This window comes from Sander lucioperca, chromosome 2 (genome assembly GCF_008315115.2).
Source record: "Sander lucioperca isolate FBNREF2018 chromosome 2, SLUC_FBN_1.2, whole genome shotgun sequence".
In the NCBI taxonomy this organism is placed as follows: Eukaryota; Metazoa; Chordata; class Actinopteri; order Perciformes; family Percidae; genus Sander; species Sander lucioperca.
Genome location: NC_050174.1, coordinates 37,962,877 through 37,984,941, shown reverse-complemented (window position 1 = coordinate 37,984,941; position 22,065 = coordinate 37,962,877). Strand labels below are relative to the sequence as shown.

At 38.7% G+C, this 22,065-nt stretch overlaps 1 protein-coding gene across 1 annotated transcript; it reads left to right on the top strand.

The window, feature by feature from the left end:
- The first annotated feature begins 8,258 nt into the window (after nt 1-8,258).
- LOC116054478 (natterin-3-like) lies at nt 8,259-10,758 on the top strand. The gene is made up of 3 exons (XM_031306049.2): nt 8,259-8,349; nt 8,592-8,643; nt 9,074-10,758. Exon 3 carries the CDS (start codon nt 9,074-9,076, stop codon nt 10,085-10,087), a length of 1,014 nt encoding a protein of 337 aa, XP_031161909.1. The 5' UTR covers nt 8,259-8,349; nt 8,592-8,643; the 3' UTR covers nt 10,088-10,758.
- The last annotated feature ends 11,307 nt before the right edge of the window (nt 10,759-22,065 follow it).

Genomic DNA, 22,065 nt, shown 5'->3' with positions numbered 1-22,065 from the left:
TAAAAATGCTGAAAGCTATCATCATATTTTATCTCCTAAACCGTCTTATCTCTGAATATTTCATTAACAACACTGAAGTAATAAATTAAGTGTTGGCTCATTTATCTGGAGTTCTTTTATACCATTACCATGCTGTTGTTTCTTACTGTAACATGCATGCTCATTGAATAATGAAGTGATTGTGACATACATTTGGTTTGCATGTAAGTTTATTTTATTTGGAACATGAAATATTGAATTGTTTGAATTTGTTCGTACATTTCATTTGTTGCTTGAAAAAATGTAAATGCCAAGTAGTTTTATTGTCTATATGTTAAGGCATATATTGCGGCTGTAAGCAGTCCAAAATATTGCTGCCGCGAGGGGCTAAACACTGAGAGATACACACTGTGACGCGCTCGAGATTTTATTGCAATGATTTTTATTCTTCTTCTTCCACACGTAAAATACACTTAGCACTGCAGTTACCAAATGTAATTGTTACCTGGTGAGTAGAATAATTGCGTTAATGCAGCGTGATGCGTGATACGGTCAACAGAAAGTGTTCGCTCCCAGGCTCACCCCCTCTCTGTCAATGCCCAAAAAACCCAGGTGCACAGGTGAAGCAAACAAATAGAGTATCACTTCCGCTCAAACTGCGATGACAACGCCCACCACCTGCCATATCAGTGCACAACACAATAATCAACAAACAACACAAATGAGACCATAAACAACATCCAATATGTGGCTCCTACAGCATATAAAACATAAAAGCAAGTTTATTTTCAGCTTTTCATTACAATGTTACAGACATACAATATATCAGGTGTCAAATCTCATGGAGCCTCGTTCATTATTCTTTTTTTAAGGGACAGGGCTTGGGATCAGGTACAGCTTCACAGCGATCCACCACACCCCGGACTTCTCCCATTTGGATACTTTTGTAGGTCCCATAGATGGACGTCCATGTAGTCTCCCCAATTCTGTAGGTGCGGCTGAGGCGTGCAGTGTATGGGATGTCTGCCCTGTACTTATATCCCTCCATACTGACACAGCAGGAGTGGTTTGGTGGTATTTCGGCCTCAACAGAAACAGTGTGGGTGGTCGACTCGGTATAAGTGGTCCCCTTGGTGAACTGGAGAGTCGTTTCAGCGCTAACCTCGATATTATATTTTTTTTAACATCTACCTTCCCAAGACCATACTTGTTCTTTCCAACATAGCTATATATTGCTGCCGGGCCAGGTCTCGACTGCATTGTGAGGCACTGAACCGTAGGAGCCATCCTTCCATTCTAAAAGCTCAAGGTTGTCTTTGTTTACCAACATCTCAAATGGGGAGCCACGGAGCTCTTTCTCTCCGTAGGGGTAGAGGCAGTAAGGACCCTTCACCGTCAGGGTTGTAGAAGCCTCCGTTGTGGAGAGAGCCATCTAGGTCTGCCATTCCAGGTTGGTTTGATCAACCTCGTGTGAGGAGGACTAGTCCATGTTCTTCTCAATCAATCTTTGAGAACAACAACTCTCTTAGCTTTAATAGCTTGATTTGTCGATTGGTTATCGTAGAGATGCACCGATTGACCGGCCGGTGACCGGAATTGGCCGATTTTCACGTCATCGGCCATGACCGGCGACCTGCCGGTCAGTCTGACATATGCCGATTTTATGCCGGTCAAATTCACTCGGGCACCGCATGACTTACATCGGGCAACATCAGCACCACACGTGCACACGCAGGGTTTCCTCTCTCTTCTTTCCGCTCTCTCTGAGCCGTGTCAGCCGTCTGCTCTACTGATCTCAGGCGAACAGTCAGCTGCTCTCTCTCCTCTCTGAGGCTGAAAAACTGGAACATGAAAACCACACTCACGCGGTCCCGTGAAATATGACAGCTACAGTTTATTGGAAAATAGCGTTGGGCACACTGACTTTGATGAATTTACTGTTTATCAGACCCCAGATGAGTCAAGAAGCTAACGTTAGCGAACGCTGTGGTCCCTCTGCCTCTGACGCCCCGCTGGCCGCTGTAGGAGACAAAAAAGAAAAAAAAGAGACACTGTATTCCTCCGACACGCTGTATTAAAGTTACTTTTTAAAACGCTTTCCAGGTTAGTGGGGATGCATAGCACTCAAAACAAACATTAAAAACGTAGTAATCTTCCCTCTGTGTGTAGTTTTGTTGCTAAACTGTGTGTAAAATGAGCGGCGACGTTAAATCATCTGTTTCAGGTAACGGCACTCTAGGGTACTGTCTATTTGCTGGATTGTTCCGAGGTAACCGTCGGTGGCTAACGTTAGCAGATAAGCCTGTTGACAGCAATGGTATTGTTCATATTTATGCACAATGACACATAAAGCAAACTTTCTAAAAAAGGAAAAACACGCTGTTTTCAGGTAACGTTACTGTTGACATTCAAACAGGCCTGTGTGTGTGTTTTGAGAAATATCTTTATACTGCAAGGCTATATTTATTTTATCTTTATTTGTTATTTATATATTATTTTATTGCCATTACCTGTTTTCATACATAGAAGTTTAGTTTGCTAAATATATCACATTTGTTTAGTTATTGGATGTGAAAAGAAGGAAATGGTTCTTCCATAACATTGCACTTTAGATGTGTGTGAATTACCCACACCAGGAGTAATTTATATAGTTCTATTTTATAGTGATTGATTATCTCTTCAAAAAATGTTCAATGTTCTATGCAAAATGTAAAATTTTCTATTAAAGAAAAGATAGAAAATAAATATTTGTGTGTGCTGTAAAGCAGTTAGAAAATATGAAATCGGAATCGGCTAAAATCGGTATCGGCTGGTCAAACTCAATGAAAAATCAGAAATCGGAATCGGCCTAAAAATTGTAATCGGTGCATCTCTAATAATCAGTGATCTTAGGAACTCTGTCCCCCAGACTTGAGTTCAGTACGGCTGTATAAAAGAAGGGAAAAAAAACATAGGAATAGGAACTATTATTAGGCTATATATTGTTATATAAATTATATCAGTAAAGAGTCAGTGACAATCAGTGTGCAGTGTGCTGCTCTCATGAATTTTAGATATAGCCAAACTGACCTAAAGCCCTAGCCCAAATGTTAGTGACCTGTTATGCCTTTTATCATCAAAAGTAGGACAGTAAATATACAAAGCCCATAACTGAAAGGGAATAGGATGAAAGTAAAATTAAATAAGAAGAAAATAGATGATGGAAACCAACGTGCAATACATTTTATTGTATCCTTTGTCTTTTTATTTGATATTTTCATTTATTCTGTTATTTCATTTTAAGGTTGTGGTATCTGTGAACCCTTATTTGCACCGAAAATAGATTCTGATATTATTTAACAACATGGAGTTGTTGTAAAGATGTTGTTCTAATAAATCTACATTGTGAAGAGAACAGTGCGCAATTGCAGACTAACGGTATATACTAAGGTTTTAATCACATTATTTCAAATAAAGTGGCCGGGTCTAAGGCATAGAACTCCAGAGCTGAAAATGAGTCCCACTCCGGCCCTGGTTGGAAAAGAAACAGCAGAATGGTAATTTGTTACTGTAATGGCAGTTTCAGTTTACCTAGTTCATCGTTCTTCTTGCTGGCAGAGGAAAGAGCCAGCAGGGCCATCAGCAGCAACACTCACTTCAGCTGCAGATGAAAACACAGAATAAAATAACTGTTAATTAACACCAGTTTGTAGTAATAAACTAACCTTAAAATCCAGCCCTGGTAAATATATCAGAATATCAAACGCAATCCTGCTGGTGCTTCCAGGATATTCCTACTTCCTACCCTCCCTCTATTTCCGGCGTCCTTCCTCGGACTACACCCATCTTCTAACCCTGCCTTCATTTGATGTCTACTACACAACTGTAACATTTTCTGACTGTGTTCACAGTTATGACGCTATCACGATAAAAAAAACTGGCCGCAATAAGACAGACAGACAGACAGACAGACAGACAGACATACACCTGGCAAAGTACTCGAATCCGCTTTAGTAGGTGTCTCCAGGAACCCCTTTTGCCATTGTAGGAGCCAAAAAAGCTTTTTTTGTTTATATTTAAAGAACAATAGTTATTTTAAGACTTTACATATTTTAGTTATAGTCCTGATCCACTGATTTTGATTAACAGCTAGGCCACTGATTGGCAAATCAGCCACACCATAGTAATTGTGGGTGTGGTATAATTAATAAAGGGAAGTTGGAAACATGAGCGGAAAGATTTGGAAGTCCTAGCTTTAGTTGAGACCAAAAAACAGTTTTCTAGTCATCCTGTTTCATTTTATTTGATATAATTTAAGAAACCATCAGTATTATTTATTTTCCCTGATTCACATGCTACATTAGGTCAAATCCAGTTTTCTCCTTTCTACCTGCATGAACATGTACATGCACTTCAAAAATAAATAAAACTAAAAAACAATGATTACAAGATATATTTTGTCTGTAATAAATAAAACAAAATTCCCCAGTAGAACAAGTGAAAATTCACTTTGTAAGATTTCTTGAAATAAGATATGATCTTCAAAAAAGATGATACATCTTTTACAAATAACACAGCAGCTTAAAAACCTTATGTGATGTCAAAAAAGCTTGTTTCATCTGAGATACAACTCAAAACAAGATGTTTTCAGGACTCTGTCATTTAACAAGATATTTAAGATGCATTAAATATCCCTATATAAAAACAAGTCCCTATATCTCACTGAAATATGACTCGTTAGGTGTCTTATATTTAGTGTTTTTAGATTTATGTTGACTAAAAAGTTGATGGATATACTTGGTAGGATTTAGCCTTTTTGCAATGACATTATGTTTTCTGATGGTGGATTCATTTGTGATCTCTAGAGGATAGTGGAACCCTTAGAAAAAGGAACACTAGGAAGAATCAGACATACACTGTAAAAGAATAATTTGCCAACATGTTTCCTGCCGAGCCGTTAAAGTGTTCTTCATTTCTCCTGCTTTTTAGAAATGATTTAAAAGAATCTGTATCTTTAGGCTCGAAAAGGTCAGGGTCATAGTTCTGCGAGATCTGCCCGAAAGTAAAGCAGAGTTCAGCTAAACAGCACCCATTCATCTGCAGTCACAATGTGGTTGCCTGCCATTCAGTATTAAGGTAAGCAGTTGCAAAACCATAATAAACCATAAACCATCGGATAATCAAAGGAACCCTCAAAGATGTTGCCCTTTTCCACTTTTCATAAGATGTCACGCAAAAACTGATTTTCAGCCTCCGTCTTGTCAGCTGTCTGAGCAGGAAAAAGATCAAGATGCAAGATGTACAGTAAAATAAATCATCTTGACACAAACCTTTCTTTTTAGGTCACACAGTGATTCATGGTCAGCTTTTTATCAGAATGTCATAGGACTCCTGCATATTTTATGGATTACCAATTAAATGATCATTATTTTAAGTTCATTTCTAAAATCTTCACTTGCCCATTATAATGATATGTAGTTCATAGTTAGTGTAGCAATCAGTAGAGTTGCAGGTCTGATGGTGCTCACTCAAACTTAACAAAAAAGGATTGAACCGTCTTCTGTCACATTTAAAAAACCACAAACACTGGTGTTCTGCACTGAAATACTAATAACCTAATAAAAGTTTAAATTCTTTTGCAGGTGTGGCTTTCACTTGGCTTGTCATTAAAACACATGTATGTGTGTGGGTGTGTTCAAGTTCTGCTTGTTTTTCTGGATCCACACTCAGACACACAAAGTCCTGCTAATAACACTATTATTCTTTTGCAGGTGTAACTTCAATAGATATCAAATTAAACAAGATGGAAACCCACTCTGCACTCTTTCTCATGGTTGTAATATTTCAGTCTTTGCTTGCTTTATTGCTGGTTAAAATATTAAACAAGGCATTTACAACATGGTTATTATGTTTAAGTTTTCTTTCACTGGCTTACCCGCCCATGACATTAACTAAAATATACAGAGACCTACATTTTCAGGCCGACCAGAGACAAGAATAATGGGACAGTTAGGTTTAGAAAAAGATCATGGGTGGGGTTATAAAATGTGGGTTAGGGTTTAGGGGTTATGTTTGGGTTAGGGTTAGGGTTAGGGTACTCCTGTGTTGTTCTTTTCTGCAAATTTGCATCCTACATATGTTATGGACTACCACTTAAAATGATACATTAATTTAAGTTCATTAATGTTCTTGCTTGAATCTTCACCTGCCTATTTTGATGTGATGAGCTTCATAGTAAGTGTAGCTACCAGTTTCAGGTCTGCATTTGTTTTTTAGAGAACACTTCAACCCAGCCTACTTGCCTCTATATGTTTCCAGTTAATGGGATTTTTGGGTTTAAAAAAACATTCCTGATGTATGATCACCTTCCATTCAGTCATCTACTCCCACGCCACTGTTACTGTTTATTGTTCAGTGTCAGAGCCAAGACAAAGTCAAAGTATTTAGGCCTACAGGGTTTCTTCAATGACTGAGCCATCTCTCTCTCTCTCTCTCTCTGTCTCTCCCTCAGTCACTCAGGTTCGTGGGTCTTTTCCGTTAACGTTTAGGGTTTCTTCAGCTTCAGGTTTGTTTTTTACTTCGGTTTGTAGTACTTACTTATTAACCAGTAGAGTTCTGGTAAACGTGGGGTTTGTTCAGACGTGGTGCTTGGTAGAATGTGACTCGCGTTGCATCTCTGTCTGTCGGAGATTTTTTTTCTTTTTTAAACCGTCAGCTGGCTCTAAACAGATCTGAAAAACAGCGTCGGACTATTTGATCCGTAGAACACAGTCCCCCCCGCCCCCTCTCGCTCTTTCTCTCTCTCTCTCTCTCTCTGTCTCTGTTACACACACACACAAACACACACACACACATACCTGGTGTGGAAATAAAAAAAATAAAAAAGAACCAAAAAAAAAAATCACACGGATCATAAAAAAATTAAAAGTTAAAAAAAGAAAGTTATGTTGAGTATGAAAACTCTTGTTCATTACATTTTACTTCATAATTGCAACCGCATGTGTTGTATTCATTGTTCTTGTTCTGTATATAGTTTGTTTGTTATCGTGATCAAAACCATTGATCTGAAGCTCAATGCTGATGCTGTCATGTAAATAGTTTTCTAATCAGCAATAAATATAACAATTTCTGATCAACCCATATCAATTGCATGCTTAAAATAACATACCGGTTAAAGCCCTGCCCATTTCAAGACAAACCGGCCCACGTCCGGGTTAAATCCCGCCCACTTCCGGGTTAGGCCCCGCCCAGTCAGAGTACAGATACAGATACAGATAATTCATATGGTTAACAGATACAGATAATGCTGTACTCGCTCATCCCTACTATAAATAAAATTGAATTGAATTGAATTGAATTGAATCTCTGTTTCATGCCAATTATGTAAAGAATAACTTTGGAGCAATTTACAATTTAAGATGAAAATCCTTGTCTTGATCCCTTCCTGTAAAACCTTATAATAGTTTAATAACTTGAACGTTTATATAAATGTATCCAATCAAATGTACTTTGGGGTGACTAGATAACCCGCCCATTACATTAACTAAAATATGCCGACTATAATCATTTCCACATTGATTAATCAGTTAATAAATAAACAGAATGCACTGTTCTTTGGTTCACTTCTTTTATTTGGGGTGGCTCGTGTTATCACCTAAAGTGAGCTGAACTCTGGTGCACTTAGAAGAAAATAGAGACCCACATGTTCAGGCCCCCCGAACCAACCGGCTCCAGGGATCAGTTAAAACGGACCAAACAGCTCAGGTGTAAAAGCAACCTTGAATGTTCTCATGTCTATTCCTCACTTTATGAAAAACAACTGACATGATGGGGTTATGTTAGGGGAAAAATGTAACCAACAATTCTGCACACACAAAATATTCATGTTGTTGTTATTGTTATTCTTCTTTAACCCCACTGTTTATAGGTCAAAATGAGATTATTTGGACCAACCAAAAGTCCTTCTCCATTGCCTTCCTGAACTCCTCCCACACCATTTCTCCCAGTCAACCCCCTTCAGGGTTTTCTATCATTGCCCATGTGAGCATTGTCTCATCTACATCTAACTTTAGGCAGAAAAGTGAATGAGAGCTTTTTCCCAAAATGTTAAAATATGGGTTTGGGCTAACCCTAATCCTGCATGAATTCATCATGCAGAATCATCATTCATAAATGTTGACATAAAACACAAAGCCAACTAAACTAAATATGATAAAGAAAAGAGCTATAAAAGAGGGATGAACTTTGTGTCTTATTGATTTCTTCTACCCCAATATTTAATGGTCAAAGTCAAAGCCTAGATGAAGTGAGAGTATATTTGTTTTTGATTAAGAAATAAGGCAGCTATAAACTGTATGCCTGGATACATTGGACAGGTTCATAAATCTGAAGGTGATTAATTCTCATAAATTTCAACCACTTATGTTGACTAATTTGAAAATGTTTCAGTAGTTAATCTTTTGTTGCAGGTTAGAAGTAGAAAGTCAATTTATGCAAGAAATGTACTACCACTAATCTAATTAAAAAGTTAACATTTTAAAACTGCATGAAAATTGGATTTTCTCAAATTCATCAACAGACAATTCAATAGTTTTCGTCTCTTGCATGATCAATCATCTGTGTTTTATGTGCAGGTGAAGCTGCCAGTGTTGCTGCTTTTGGCCCTGCCTGTTCTGCACACCGAAGGTAAACTAAAGCTTTCCATGCTGCTGTTACTTTGCCAAGTGTCACATCAAATGAGATGAGAAAAGATATTGCTTTTATTCAAAATGTAAAGAAAAAAATGTATGGCGGGGGGGGGGTGGGGGGGGGGGGGTGCACTTTTCATTTGTGTTTGGCTAAAGAATCCTAGAAGCATACAAGAGGTGGCATGGTTAATTGGGAAATGTGAAAGTTTTTAAGAGTTATTATCCCATAAAAGAACAAAATTAAGTATGCTTCCGCAATTCAAAACTTTTAAGATTTTGCACATGCTTTTTGTAATCTTTATTCAAGTCTTCCAAGATGTAAGCAAGTATGTACAGATATCCCAAGCAATACAAGGGCATATTATACTAATTTAAAATTGTTTCATATGATTTCAAAGTATGTTCAGTGGTTTTGTGCTGTGTTTTAGATGAAGCTCTCAGTGCTGTTGCTACCGGCCCTGCTGACTATGTCTTCAGCTGGTCTGCAAGACTCCAGCCTGGAATGGCAGACCTCGTCTGGCTCTCTCCCATCTGGTGCCGTTTCAATTTACAATGGAAATGCCGCTCGCTACGACTATGTCTGCCAATACAGGTGCTCATCTGGCTTCTACAACCCCAACATGGGTCATTACTGCCACTACCCCTTGTCAGGGAAAGAGAATCTTGCCAGCTCATTTGAGTTCCTGGTAAACAAAGACAACTTTGATGTTTTAGAATGGAAGGATGGCTCCTGGGGTTCAGTGCCTCAAAATGCAGTCTACACATGCTCCCCCGGAGACACATATGTTGGGTTGAACGAGTATGGTCTTGGGAAGGTGCATGTTAAACACAAGGCCTTCTTCCTTCCCTGGAAAGGTCATGAGTATTGGTACAAGAACTACCAGGTCCTGACCATCAACAAAGAAATAAACAGCGAGCACATGTCCAATGTCAATTACAACACTAATGTTAAAGTCTTCCAGCATCCTCCAGAGACCATGACCAAGTCCATCATAACCAACAATGAGTGCAGCCCAGTTGTGAAAAGAGTTGAGCTCTCAAAAACCTACATGGAGGAGAAAAGGTGGGACACCAGCACTGCCATCACGACTGGGGTCAGTAGTAGCATCACCGCCCAAATCCCATTCATCGGCTCTGCAGATATTGCGCTCAGCGTTGAAACAACAAAGCAATTCTCCAGTGGAACCACTGTGGTGGAGTCGAAAACCTACTCTGTCTCTGTGGAGCAAACTGTCCCACCAAACCACTCCTGCAGTGTCAGTATGGTGGGATATAAGTATAAGGCAGACATCCCCTACACAGCTCGCCTCAGCCGCACCTACAGAAACGGGCAGACGACATGGACGTCCATCACTGGGACCTACAAGGGCGTCAACGTTGGAGAAGTCCACTCTGTTGTGGATCGCTGTAAACCTCTACCCAATTCCAAGCCTTGTCCCTGAAAGAAAAATATAATCTTAAGATATCTGACATAATCAATGTTAAATATTGGTGAAAATGAAAAATGTACTATACTAATTCTAGTTATAATTGGCTGGGCAAAAGGATAGGAGTGGTGAAGGAGGAGTCAAGAAAGCTTCCCTGAGATGACATATCCAATGATTTCAGCAGAACACTGAAAAATTACTAACTTTTCAGGGCTTTTTCATTTTTCATTTTGAGCTTTATATATTTCTCTGTTAAGTCCCACTCAGTATTTTTTGGAACATACTGTATATATTGCAGTTATAGTAAAAATACAATGATGATAAGTTTTTTTTTTTTTTTTATTACAAATGAATGTAGGCTTACAATAAAATGATTTATATGTGTAAGGAATTGTATTGTTACCTCTATTTAATAATAAGAGGAAGTTAAGCCATAGAGCTTTTATTGTGAAGGGGAAAACAGAAGTGGTGAAATGTTGTGATAAGTTTCCATTGATTGTATTTTTGATTAATAAAAGAGAAGACATGCAGTGCCGTCTTGGTTCAGACATTAAAGCTTGTGTTTTCATTTTATAGTTTCATAGTATAGTATATAGGTGACATACAAAACCCTTTGTTACATATGTGTGCATGTATGAGGAAGCATTTTTCTGATTCTTGAATGATTATAATAACTACAGTAGCGAATCAGGGTCCTGGACCCTGGGCCTTCAATAATACATACAAGCCATTTGACTGGTTTACTGATGTAAATAAACCTATCATCAGCAAGAGAAAACAAAAACAACTTCATAGATCTAGTTTTTGTAAACTGTTAGTCCATAAAGGTAATGTGAATCAAATTAAGTGCAACTGAAGACAATACACAGCAGCTTTTGGTTACTGAAGCATGAGGAGGAAGAGCTGTACGCTCCGTGAAGGGGATCAAGCCTTCGCTGTTGTGGAACGGCATCACTGTTAGACGTGCCCCCACAATTGAATTTTAATCCCACCACAAAAGCAATTTTAGGCTTTTGGACCTGCAGTATGTGTGTGTCTTGTGTTGCTTGTTGCTTTAGTCTTTTTAGAAAAGATGGGATATACATTGTTCATATCTGCCTTCCAGTCATGTTTAAAAACATAAACATAGTCCGCCTGGAATATTACTTTATGTCTTGTATGATTTTTCTACAAAAAGTTTAATTACCTGCTTAAATTAGTAATAAAAAAGAAAGAAATGTTAATTGTCACACTCCAACCTTATATGATATTATTTATTTAAACACCAAGGACAAATGCACTGCATTAATCAAAATGCCTTTCTTCTAATTATGTAACTTTCCTTGTTTCTTACACTTCACTGAATGTACCAAGATGCTAAACACTTTGAACATATTATATCCCTTAAATTGGGCAGTAGTAGCGCTGTCCGTAAGGACTTGGCTTTGGAGCTAAAGGGTGGCCTGTTTGAGTTGCCGTAAGTAACCAGAAATGGGATGTGGACTGGTAGCTGGAAAGATACCTGTTGACCTGGGCACTGCTGCAGTGCACATGAGCAAGGCAAAGAACCCTTAGAGCCTGACTACAGCAGCCCCATCAATGCATCATCTCTACGTAACAATAATCAATGTCTATAGGTCCTGTATATAGGCACACCTTTGTGTATTTCGGACCTATGTGTACAGGGAAAAAACTGAATTTTCCCAAGAGGGATTCATAAAGTATACCATTCTTTCTTAACTTTCTTATATCTGGATTGCTTTTTTTTAACAACACTGAAGTAATAAATGAAGTGTTGGTTTATTTTTTTATACACTTACCATGCTGCTGATCCTGTCTGTAACCATCATAGTGATTAGTTTGCCTGTAAGTTTATTTTTGTAACAATGATTACATTTTCTCATGGATTTTATTTTTTACTTGACAAACAATATGTTGAGAAACTGAAGACAAATTTAAATGGCAGATCCCGGAGGTAACTGGCTCCATCTAGCCTACTGCTCCCAATAAGTGACAAAATAACGCCAACATTTTCCTATTTATATGTTGTGATTTGTATAGTCACAGCATGTCAAAATAACAAGGTCACATGAGAGACAGCCATCTTATAACCGTATACAAACTGGGAACTATATTCTCAGAAAGGCGAAGCTCTGCTGCTTGGGCACAGTGATTAGCGTAACACCTGAACAGCACCGTTGTTACTCTCTGCTCTCTGCTCCTCACCATGGGGCTTCTCAGGTGCTGCAATCATCAATTGTTTAGTTAACATACCATAACTCTGATGCATTTATTTTAACATATAAAGGTTGAGGCTTTTGGGAACAGCCTTCTTCAGTATAAGAACAAGAGTCACCTGACTGGCATTTACTGGGACCGGTGTTACAAATCAAGGCAATCAATTTATGGCCAATCCAAGGATAGCCTAACACCAAAAACATGTGCATATTATTATGGCTATAATAGCCTATGTCTATCAAAAAGGTGCATAATTTCTCCTGGTGATGTACACATTTTATCAGCAATGTTATCAATAATTTATGACTGGACATAGCAGGCTCAAATTAGTTTTAAGAAGCTATTTACCTGCTTCCATTGTGCTATTTTGGCTAGGATAAATGCTACAGAAAATGAATTAATACATATACGAATATGAAGAGTTTATCCTGTTTATTCAGCAGGAATGTATAACCCCAGTGATCACAGAGAGGGATGTTCTAATTTAGTTATTTCGTAAATTATACAATCCAAAGATTAAAAGGTTTCTGTGATACCAAACAAACGCATCATAAAGTTGACATTTCTCTTTCTCTTTCCTTTCTCTTAGATTAATTTAAGAGATTATTAACCTTTGAAAGCAGAAAGATAAGGCTTTAACAAAAATGAAACAGCTCTGTACTTTTATTGCTCCAATATACAGTAGATGCAGCCAGCGGTGGCCTTAAGCATCTGGGGGCCCGTTTCAATGACTAATATGGGGCCCTACCCACATAAAACATAAACATAATAGAGCAGAAAAAGCAAGGATTCCTGTTGGTTTGCATCAATGGTATATTATTTTATTACGTGCACTTTCAGTTTCACGAACAGGCAGCTCAACATAGAAATATTCTAACCTTATTTGATTAAAACTATATACAATTATACAGTGTTTTACATTGGAGTAAGCCTCACCCTTTCACGGACGCCAACTTCTCTTCTTCTCTGCTTAATTGATTTGCGCAGTATATTTTCAGCTGTCTGGGCTGACTTTAAAAAAAACAGCTCAAACATCCCCTCAACCTGAATTATTTAACAAAAGCAAAGGAGAAAAAGTGTCTGACTGACACTGAACCGAACTTATCATAAATAACAATGGGCTCCGCGTTTTTTCAGCACCGTGGACAGCTCACCGGGCGGCGGGCGTAGATTTCACCTGAGCCCTTTTTAGAAATCCACCCTTCTGTGTTTGAGTGCTGATAAGTTCATCTTTGTCCAGCGATTTTGTCACCTCGTGCTCAATAGAAATCTGAGCGAGAGCTGACAGCCGCTCCTGGAGCATTGTTGACTTCAGGTGTGTTTTTAGCTTCAAGCGAGAGAAACTCCTCTCTCCGCTCGCTACAGTCACAGGCACTGTCATCATGAGTCGGAGAGCAATGCTGAGGTTTGGATACAGTTCAACTAAATTGTTTCTGTAAATGTAGCTCAGAATCTGCAGGCCAGTAGTTTCTTTTGCTGGCACGGCAGTGACAGCAGCCGAGATCTCGCGCACAAGGTCCTCAGCGTCCACATTGCCGAAGGTTTTTTCTATATTTGCGCAGCTTTCTTTGAGGGTGTAACTTTCCACGGCCCTTTTCATTTCCTCTCTTCTATAAATGAAACCAAACAGACCATGAAATGTCTCCATCAACTTGAAGTGCTCACTAATGCCTGTAATGGCAGAGTTCACTAGTGGGAGGAAAACATCTCTCTTGAACTTTTCCTCGGGTGTCACTGTTAAGGAAGGATCCGGATTTTGGGGCTCGTACGGAAACTGGCGTTTGGGTTTTCGGCCTCGTGTAGTGGAGAAGACCATTGGCATCTCTATCTCTTCCGCGATGTCTCTAGAATCTGTCTGGGCGGATGAAAGGCCATTCTCTCTGTATTCCTTTAGGAATTTAAGAACATATCCCACCTCGTACAGTAGCACATCAATCCCAACTTGTGGGCTCTGGAGCAGCTTGCTGACACGATTAACCTCATGTAGCATGTTGTACCAGATGATGACAGTAAGCAGGAATTTCCAGCTTGTTATCTCCTGTTCAAGGCCTCTGGCAGACGCAGTCTGTCACCTGATAATAACAATAATGTTTTTTAAATTTCAACAATTTATAATGATGCTTTACAATGCCATGCGCCGCTGTCCCTTGTACTAAAACAGCTCAATATAATCCTAGCACCGGGTCTGGTTTAAGTTTTTAAATTCAAAATAAAATAAAAACTAATAAGTAACCTAACACACTAAAATCATAGACTGTCTATCACAAAGCAAAATAACACACACTCGACTCGTACATACCTTTTTTTGTTGCATGATCGACCAGTGAGAGAAGTGGCTGTCAGGTAACCTAACTGCTTAGGCTTACGAGAAAATGCTAGTGGTTGGCCTGGTGGGTAGCTGAAAACTCTGTGTGATCTATAAAATCAGTGTTGATGTTGTAGCTTTTGAAAAGGGTTATGGTTATTGTATTTAGCAGACACTTTTGTCCAAAGCGACAAAATATGAATCTTACAATTAACAGTAAACCGTTTTTAAAGTTGCTAAGCCAATATTAAGCAAAATAGTAATAATAACAATAATAGCAATACAATATCAACTAGAAAATGCATTTCCTGCGGAAAATGCGTGGGAATGCTGAATAGCTGAATTGCTAACGCTAAACTGGTTGAATAGTTTAAATCAGTAAGAAGAAGTTGAAGTAGTGAGAGTAGTTGAAACAGTGGAAATCGTTTTAATACGTATGAATTTCATTAAAAAGTTAAAAGCTTATGCTAAACTGAACTGTTGGCTTTAAAAGTTGAATAAGGACAAAATCAGTAAAACATTGTGAGGTTTGAGTTTATTTTCTAACTGATAATCACTCACAAATGCAGAAATATGAAACAATAGTACGAAAAATCTTAAAGCTCAAATGCACTACACTGCTAAAAAATCAGGAAAATTGTTAGAGTTGGAAGCTAAACTACATTACCTTAGTGAAGAGCTAAAATACATTGTTAGAAAAGCTTGAAGCTGAACTGTAATACTGTCAAAGATAAAGGTTTAAATGAATTACCTAAAAAAAAAAAAAAGAAAAAGTGGAAATCGGTAGAATGAGTATGAATTTCATTAAAAAGTTGAATAACACCACTAATGTATAAAGTAATTTATATGTTATATAATATTTAATCTGAAATTATGAATCAGTATGGAAAACTTACAAATGCTGTGAGAAACATTGATGAAAATGCAGAAATATGGAACAAATTGTTTGATCTAAACTGCTGAAAAACTTGAACTGAACTGCACATGAGTTAAGAGCTAAAATACATTTTTGAAAAGCTGGAAGCTAAACCGTAATACTGTCAAAAGTGGACGTTTCAATGAACTGACTAAGAAGACTTATTATCAGCCATATCCATTGCATAGAACAAACAAGCAGAAAGAGAGAGAGAGAGGAAAAAGAGAGGAAAGATAAAAGGAGAGGAAAAAAGAGAAAAGGAATCAACTTTCAATAGCATATATGTCAGTGGTAACACACCTTTGGAGCAAGTATGGGTTAAGTGTTTACTTCAGGGACACATTGATTGATGTACCTCAGTGTGTGTATATATGTGTGGCTGTGTGTGTATGTGTGTCTGTGTGTGTGTGTGTGTGTCTGTGTGTGTGTGTGTGTATGTGTTTGTGTGTGTGTGTATGTGTGTGTGTGTGTGTGTGTCTGCATATGTGTGTGCGTGTGTGTGTGTGTGTGTGTTTGTGTGTGTATGTGTGTGTGTGTGTGTGTGTGTATGTCTTTCTGTGTCTGCATGTGTGTGTGCATGTGTGTGTGTGTGTGTTTGTGTGTGTGTTTCTGCATATGTGTGTTGGTGTGTGTATGTGTTTGTGTCTGCATTTGTGTGTGTATTTGTGTGTGTGTGTGTGTGTGTGTGTGTATGTGTGTGTGTGTGTGTGTGTGTGTGTGTCTGCATGTGTGTGTGCATGAGTGTGTTGTGTTTGCGTGTGTGTTTCTGCATATGTGTGTCTGTGTGTGTATGTGTGTGTGTGTGTGTGTGTGTGTGTCTGTGTGTGGCTGAGTGTGTGTGTGCGTGTCTGCATATGTGTGTGTGCGTGTGTGCATGCATGTGTGTTTTGGTGTGTGTGTGTGTGTGTGTATGTGTGTGTCTGTGTGTGTTTGCGTGTGTGTTTTTGTTTTTGTGTGTCTGTTTGTGTCTGTGTGTGTTTGCGTGTGTGTGTGTGTGTGTGTGTGTGTGCCTCTGTGTGTGAGAAAAGACAGACAAAATATAATGTTTTTTATGTCTGGTGAAAAGTGCTGTGTCATGCTATAAAGATTATCACAACATTACGTTACATCTCATTTAGCTTACACTTTTATCCAAAGCAACTTCCAATTGCTATATATGTCAGATGTAACACGGCTCAAAGTGGGCTTCGAACCTGGGTCTCCCAATCCAAGGGCATGTGTCATAAAAGAAAAAAGAAAAGGAAAAAAAAACAGGAAAGAAAACAAATTGCTATAGGGATTGAGTGTTCTGCTTAAGGACACATCAGTTAATGTAGCAGAATAAGATTTGAACCCAGGTCTTCCACGTCAAAGGTATGTGTCATAACCACTACACTATGATTGAAAAGTGTTAGAGTTGGAAGCTAAAGTGCATTATCTAAGTGAAGAGCTAAAATACATTGTTAGAAAAGCTGGAAGATGAACTGTAATACTGTCAAAGATGAAAGTTGAAATGAATTACCTGAAAATGTCTTAATATTTAAAAAAGTATAAATAGTAGAAAAAAGTTGAAGAAGTCCTATCATTAGCTGAAAGAGCTGAACATTTTAAAACGTGAATGGTTTTAATAGCTGAATGTATGCAGAAGTTACGGAAAGCCAAAATAAAACGTCAATAGCTGAATTGCTAAAACTAAACTGGTTGAGTAGCTTAAATCCGTAAGAATAAGTTGAAGTAGTGAGAATAGCTGAAAAAGGGAAAAAGCTTGTTCAGAGACACATTGACAGGTGTACCACAGTGGGATTTGAACCCATGTCTCCCACACCAAAGGCATACAACATATCCTCTATGCTACCATCAGTATAGCTGACTGGAGTTCCTTCAGCTCTAATAAAGCCTTTCTTTGATCTGTCATTACCACACCTGCTGTTAATATGTCACCTGTGGCACACTACTGCTATTCAGAGACAGATTTTTTGAAAAAGGGGAAATTGTAAGGATTGGAAAAGATGTAGAACATTGTGAGGTCTGAGTATATTTTCTAACTGATAATGACTCACAAATGCAGAAATGTCTGAAAAGGCTGAAAGACTGCTGCTGCTGTCTGTGAAAGTGTTGTCATGGTGACGAGTGTTGATAAACATCCTTTAATCAGTTAACGACCGTGTCACCTGCTGTTAAACTGCACCTGCTAATGCTGAGTGAGAGACAGTGTGAGAGAACCCTTCAAACAAGCCTTCAAACAAGCCTTAATAAATCCACAACAGTACATGCTATCGAAACACCGACTTCACCGTTAGAGACACAAGACCTTTGTGAACGTATTCATGTAAAATTTATGTTGGTAAACTTAAAAATGTGGGCATATCAGCGATTTAAAAAAGTGGTTCGCTCTGCGTTTCGCTCAGAAATGTGAAGTATGTTAAACAGGGCAGTGGATGGAGGAAAATGTGGAACTCTTGTCATTTGGAAGCTCATCGAGCCAAAAGTATAAGGCATATTGCAAAACTGAGCACATTGGCTGAAACTAGACAAAAATACCTACGTTTTGATGTATAAATTGTGTATGACAAGTAGATATTGTGGGCGTGAGAGCAATTTATAGAGAGGGGACAAAGATTTTTTTCCTAAGCTGCTACACTCTAACGATGACATCATCCACTCTGCCAGACGCAATACACAATCACTAGAAACACAGAAAAATCCTGAAATGATCACTAAACTTAAACAGCTTTTTCACAAAAACTGTAAAAGATATCAAACTGAAAAGATAGAGCCGGATAACTGAATATTTTGTGAACATTTTAAAGTTTGTTTGGCGTCTGTAGGTGAAAGTATGAAGGAGCTGAAAATTTTGGGAGCGGAAGAAGATTTTAAGGATTTGAAGCATGTTCTCATTGACTTCAATGTTAAAAAAAAGTCATAAAAAGCTGAATATTTTAAAAAGTATAAATAGTAGAAAAAAAGTTGAAGAAGTCCCATCATTAGCTGAAAGAGCTGAACATTTTAAAAGTTGAATGGTTTTAATAGCTGAACGTATGCAGAAGTTACAGAGAGCCAAAAAACGTACGGAAGAGGGAATAAGAAGAACTAGAAAATGCATTTCCTGCGGAAAATGCGTGGGAATGCTGAATAGCTGAATTGCTAAAGCTAAACTAGTTGAATAGCTTAAATCAGTAAGAAGAAGGTGAAGTAGTGAGAATAGTTGAAAAAGTGGAAATTGGTAGAATGAGTATGAATTTCATTAAAAAGTTGAATAACACCACTAATGTATAAAGTAATTTACATGTTATATAATATTTTATCTGAAATTATGAATCAGTATGGAAAACTTACAAATGCTGTGAGAAACATTGATGAAAATGCAGAAATATGGAACAAATTGTTTGTTCTAAACTGCTGAAAAACTTGTAAGTTGGAAGTTGATCTGCACATAAGTTAAGAGCTAAAATACATTTTAGAAAAGCTGGAAGCTAAACCGTAATACTGTCAAAAGTGGATGTTTCAATGAATTGACTAAGAAGACTTATTATCAGCCATATCCATTGCATAGAACAAACAAGCAGAAAGAGAGAGAGGAAAAAGAGAGGAAAAATAAAGGAGAGGAAAAAAGAGAAAAAGAAGTAACTTTCAATTACTATATATGTCAGTGGTAACACATCTTGAGGTGAGTATGGGTAAAGTGTTTACCTCAGGGAAACATTGATTGATGTACCTCAGTGGGATTTGAAGGATTTGAAGCATGCTCTCATTGACTTAAATGTTTTTAAAAAAGGTGTTAAAAAGCTTAATATTTTAAAAAGTATAAATAGTAGAAAAAAAGTTGAAGAAGTCCCATGATTAGCTGAAAGAGCTGAACATTTTAAAAGTTGAATGGTTTTAATAGCTGAACGTATGCAAAAGTATAAATAGTAGAAGAAGTTGAAGAAGTCCCATAATTAGCTGAAAGAGCTGAACATTTTAAAAGTTAAATGGTTTTAATAGCTGAACGTATGCAGAAGTTACAGAGAGCCAAAAAATGTACCGAATGAGATATAAGAACTAGACAGACAGAGAGAGAAAGAGGAATAGACAGAGAGAGAGAGAGAGAGAGAGAGAGAGAGAGAGAGAGGAATAGACAGACAGAGAGAAAGAGAGAGAGAGAGAGAGAGAGAGAGAGGAATAGACAGACAGAGAGAAAGAGAGAGAGAGAGATAGAGAGAGAGGAATACACAGACAGAGAGAGAAAGAAGAATAGACAGACAGAGAGAGAGAGAGAGAGAGAGAGAGAGAGAGGAATAGACAGAGAGAGAGAGAGAGAGAGAGAGAGAGAGAGAGAGAGAGAGAGGAATAGACACACAGAGAGAGAGAGAGGAATAGACAGAGAGAGAGAGAGGAATAGACAGACACAGAGAGAGAGAAGAATAGACAGACAGACAGAGAGAGAGAGAGAGAGAGAGAGAGAGAGGAATAGACAGACAGAGAGAAAGAGAGAGAGAGAGAGGAATAGACAGAGAGAAAGAGAGAGAGAGAGATAGAGAGAGAGGAATACACAGACAGAGAGAGAAAGAAGAATAGACAGACAGAGAGAGAGAGAGAGAGAGAGAGAGAGAGAGAGAGAGAGAGAGAGAGAGAGAGGAATAGACACACAGAGAGAGAGAGAGAGGAATAGACAGACACAGAGAGAGAGAAGAATAGACAGACAGAGAGAGAGAGAGAGAGAGAGAGAGAGAGAGGAATAGACACACAGAGAGAGAGGAATAGACAGACACAGAGAGAGAGAAGAATAGACAGACAGAGAGAAAGAGAGAGAGAGAGAGAGAGAGAGGAATAGACAGACAGAGAGAGAGAGAATAATAGATAGACAGAGAGAAAGAGATAGAGATAGAGAGAGAGGAATAGACAGACAGAGAGAGAGAATAATAGACAGACAGAGAGAGAAAAAGGAATAGACAGACAGATAGAGAGCAAGAGAGGAATAGACAGACAGACAGACAGACAGACAGACAGACAGAGAGAGAGAGAGGAATAGACACACACAGAGAGAGAGAGAGAGAGGAATAGACAGAGAGAGAGAGAGGAATAGACAGACACAGAGAGAGAGATAGGAATAGACAGACAGAGAGAGATAGAGAGAGAGAAAGAGAGAGGAATAGACAGACAGAGAGAGAGAGAATAATAGACAGACAGAGAGAGAGAGAGAGAGGAAGGAACAGACAGAGAGAGAGAGAGAGGAATAGACACAGAGAGAGAGAGAGAGAGAGAGAGAGAGGAATAGACAGAGAGAGAGAGAGAGAGAAATAGACAGACACAGAGAGAGAGAGGAATAGACAGACAGAGAGAGAGAAAGAGAGTGAGAAAGAGGAAGGAATAGACAGACAGAGAGAGTGAGAGAGGAATAGACAGACAGACAGAGAGAGAGAGAGAGAGAGAGAGAGAGAGAGAGCGAGAGAGAGAGGAAGGAACAGACAGACAGAGAGGAATAGACAGACAGAGAGAGAGAATAATAGACAGACAGAGAAAGAAAGAGGAATAGACAGACAGAGAGAGAGAGAGAGAGAGAGAGGAATAGACACACACAGAGAGAGAGAGAGAGGAATAGACAGACACAGAGAGAGAGAGAGGAATAGACAGAGAGAGAGAGAGAGAGAGAGAGAGAGAGAGAGAGAGAGAGAGAGAAAGAGAGAGGAATAGACAGACAGACAGAGAGAGAGAGAAAGAGAGAGAGGGAGAGGAAGGAATAGACAGACAGAGAGAGGATTAGACAGAGAGAGAGAGAGAGAGAGAGAGAGAGAGAGAGGAATAGACAGACAGAGACAGGGAGGAACGGAGACAGAGACAGAGCGACAGAGAGAGAGACAGAGACAGACAGAGACAGACAGACAGACAGAGAGAAACAAACAGACAGACAAAGAGACAGAGACAGACAGAGACAGACAGAGACAGACAGACGGACAGAGACAGGGAGAAACAGAGAAAGAGAGACAGAGACAGACAAAGAGAGACAGAGACAGTCAGACAGAAGTGGAACGCTAAAGATGTAGACTAATGTTCATATTACTGCCTGTAGTATTCAATTCAATTGTCTGTGAAAGGGTTGTCATGGTAACGTATGACCAGTGAAAACCCCCTTTGAAGTCTGTGATGAGATCTCTTTGATCTTTAATCAGGTTAACGACCGTGTCACCTGCTGAAACTGTCAGCTGTGCCCCACTGGAGCTATTCAAAGACACAGAGCAAGCTCTCAAATAAAGCCTCAGACTGCTAAAACGATAAGGGCTATCGGTGAAATGATGTAATCGTGATCACCACAAGACCTTTGTGAACGTATTGATATAAAATTTATGTTGATAAACTTAAAAATGTGGGCATATCAGCGATTTAAAAAAGTGGTTCGCTCTGCGTTTCGCTGGGAAATGTGGAGGACGTTTAAAATGGCCGTGAATGGAGGGAAATGTGGAACTCTTGTCATTTGGAAGCTCACGGAGCCAAAAGTATAAGGCGTATCGCAAAACTGAGCACATTGTCTGAAACTAGACAAAAATACCTACGTTTTGATGTATAAATTGTGTACGACAAGTAGATATTGTGGGCGTG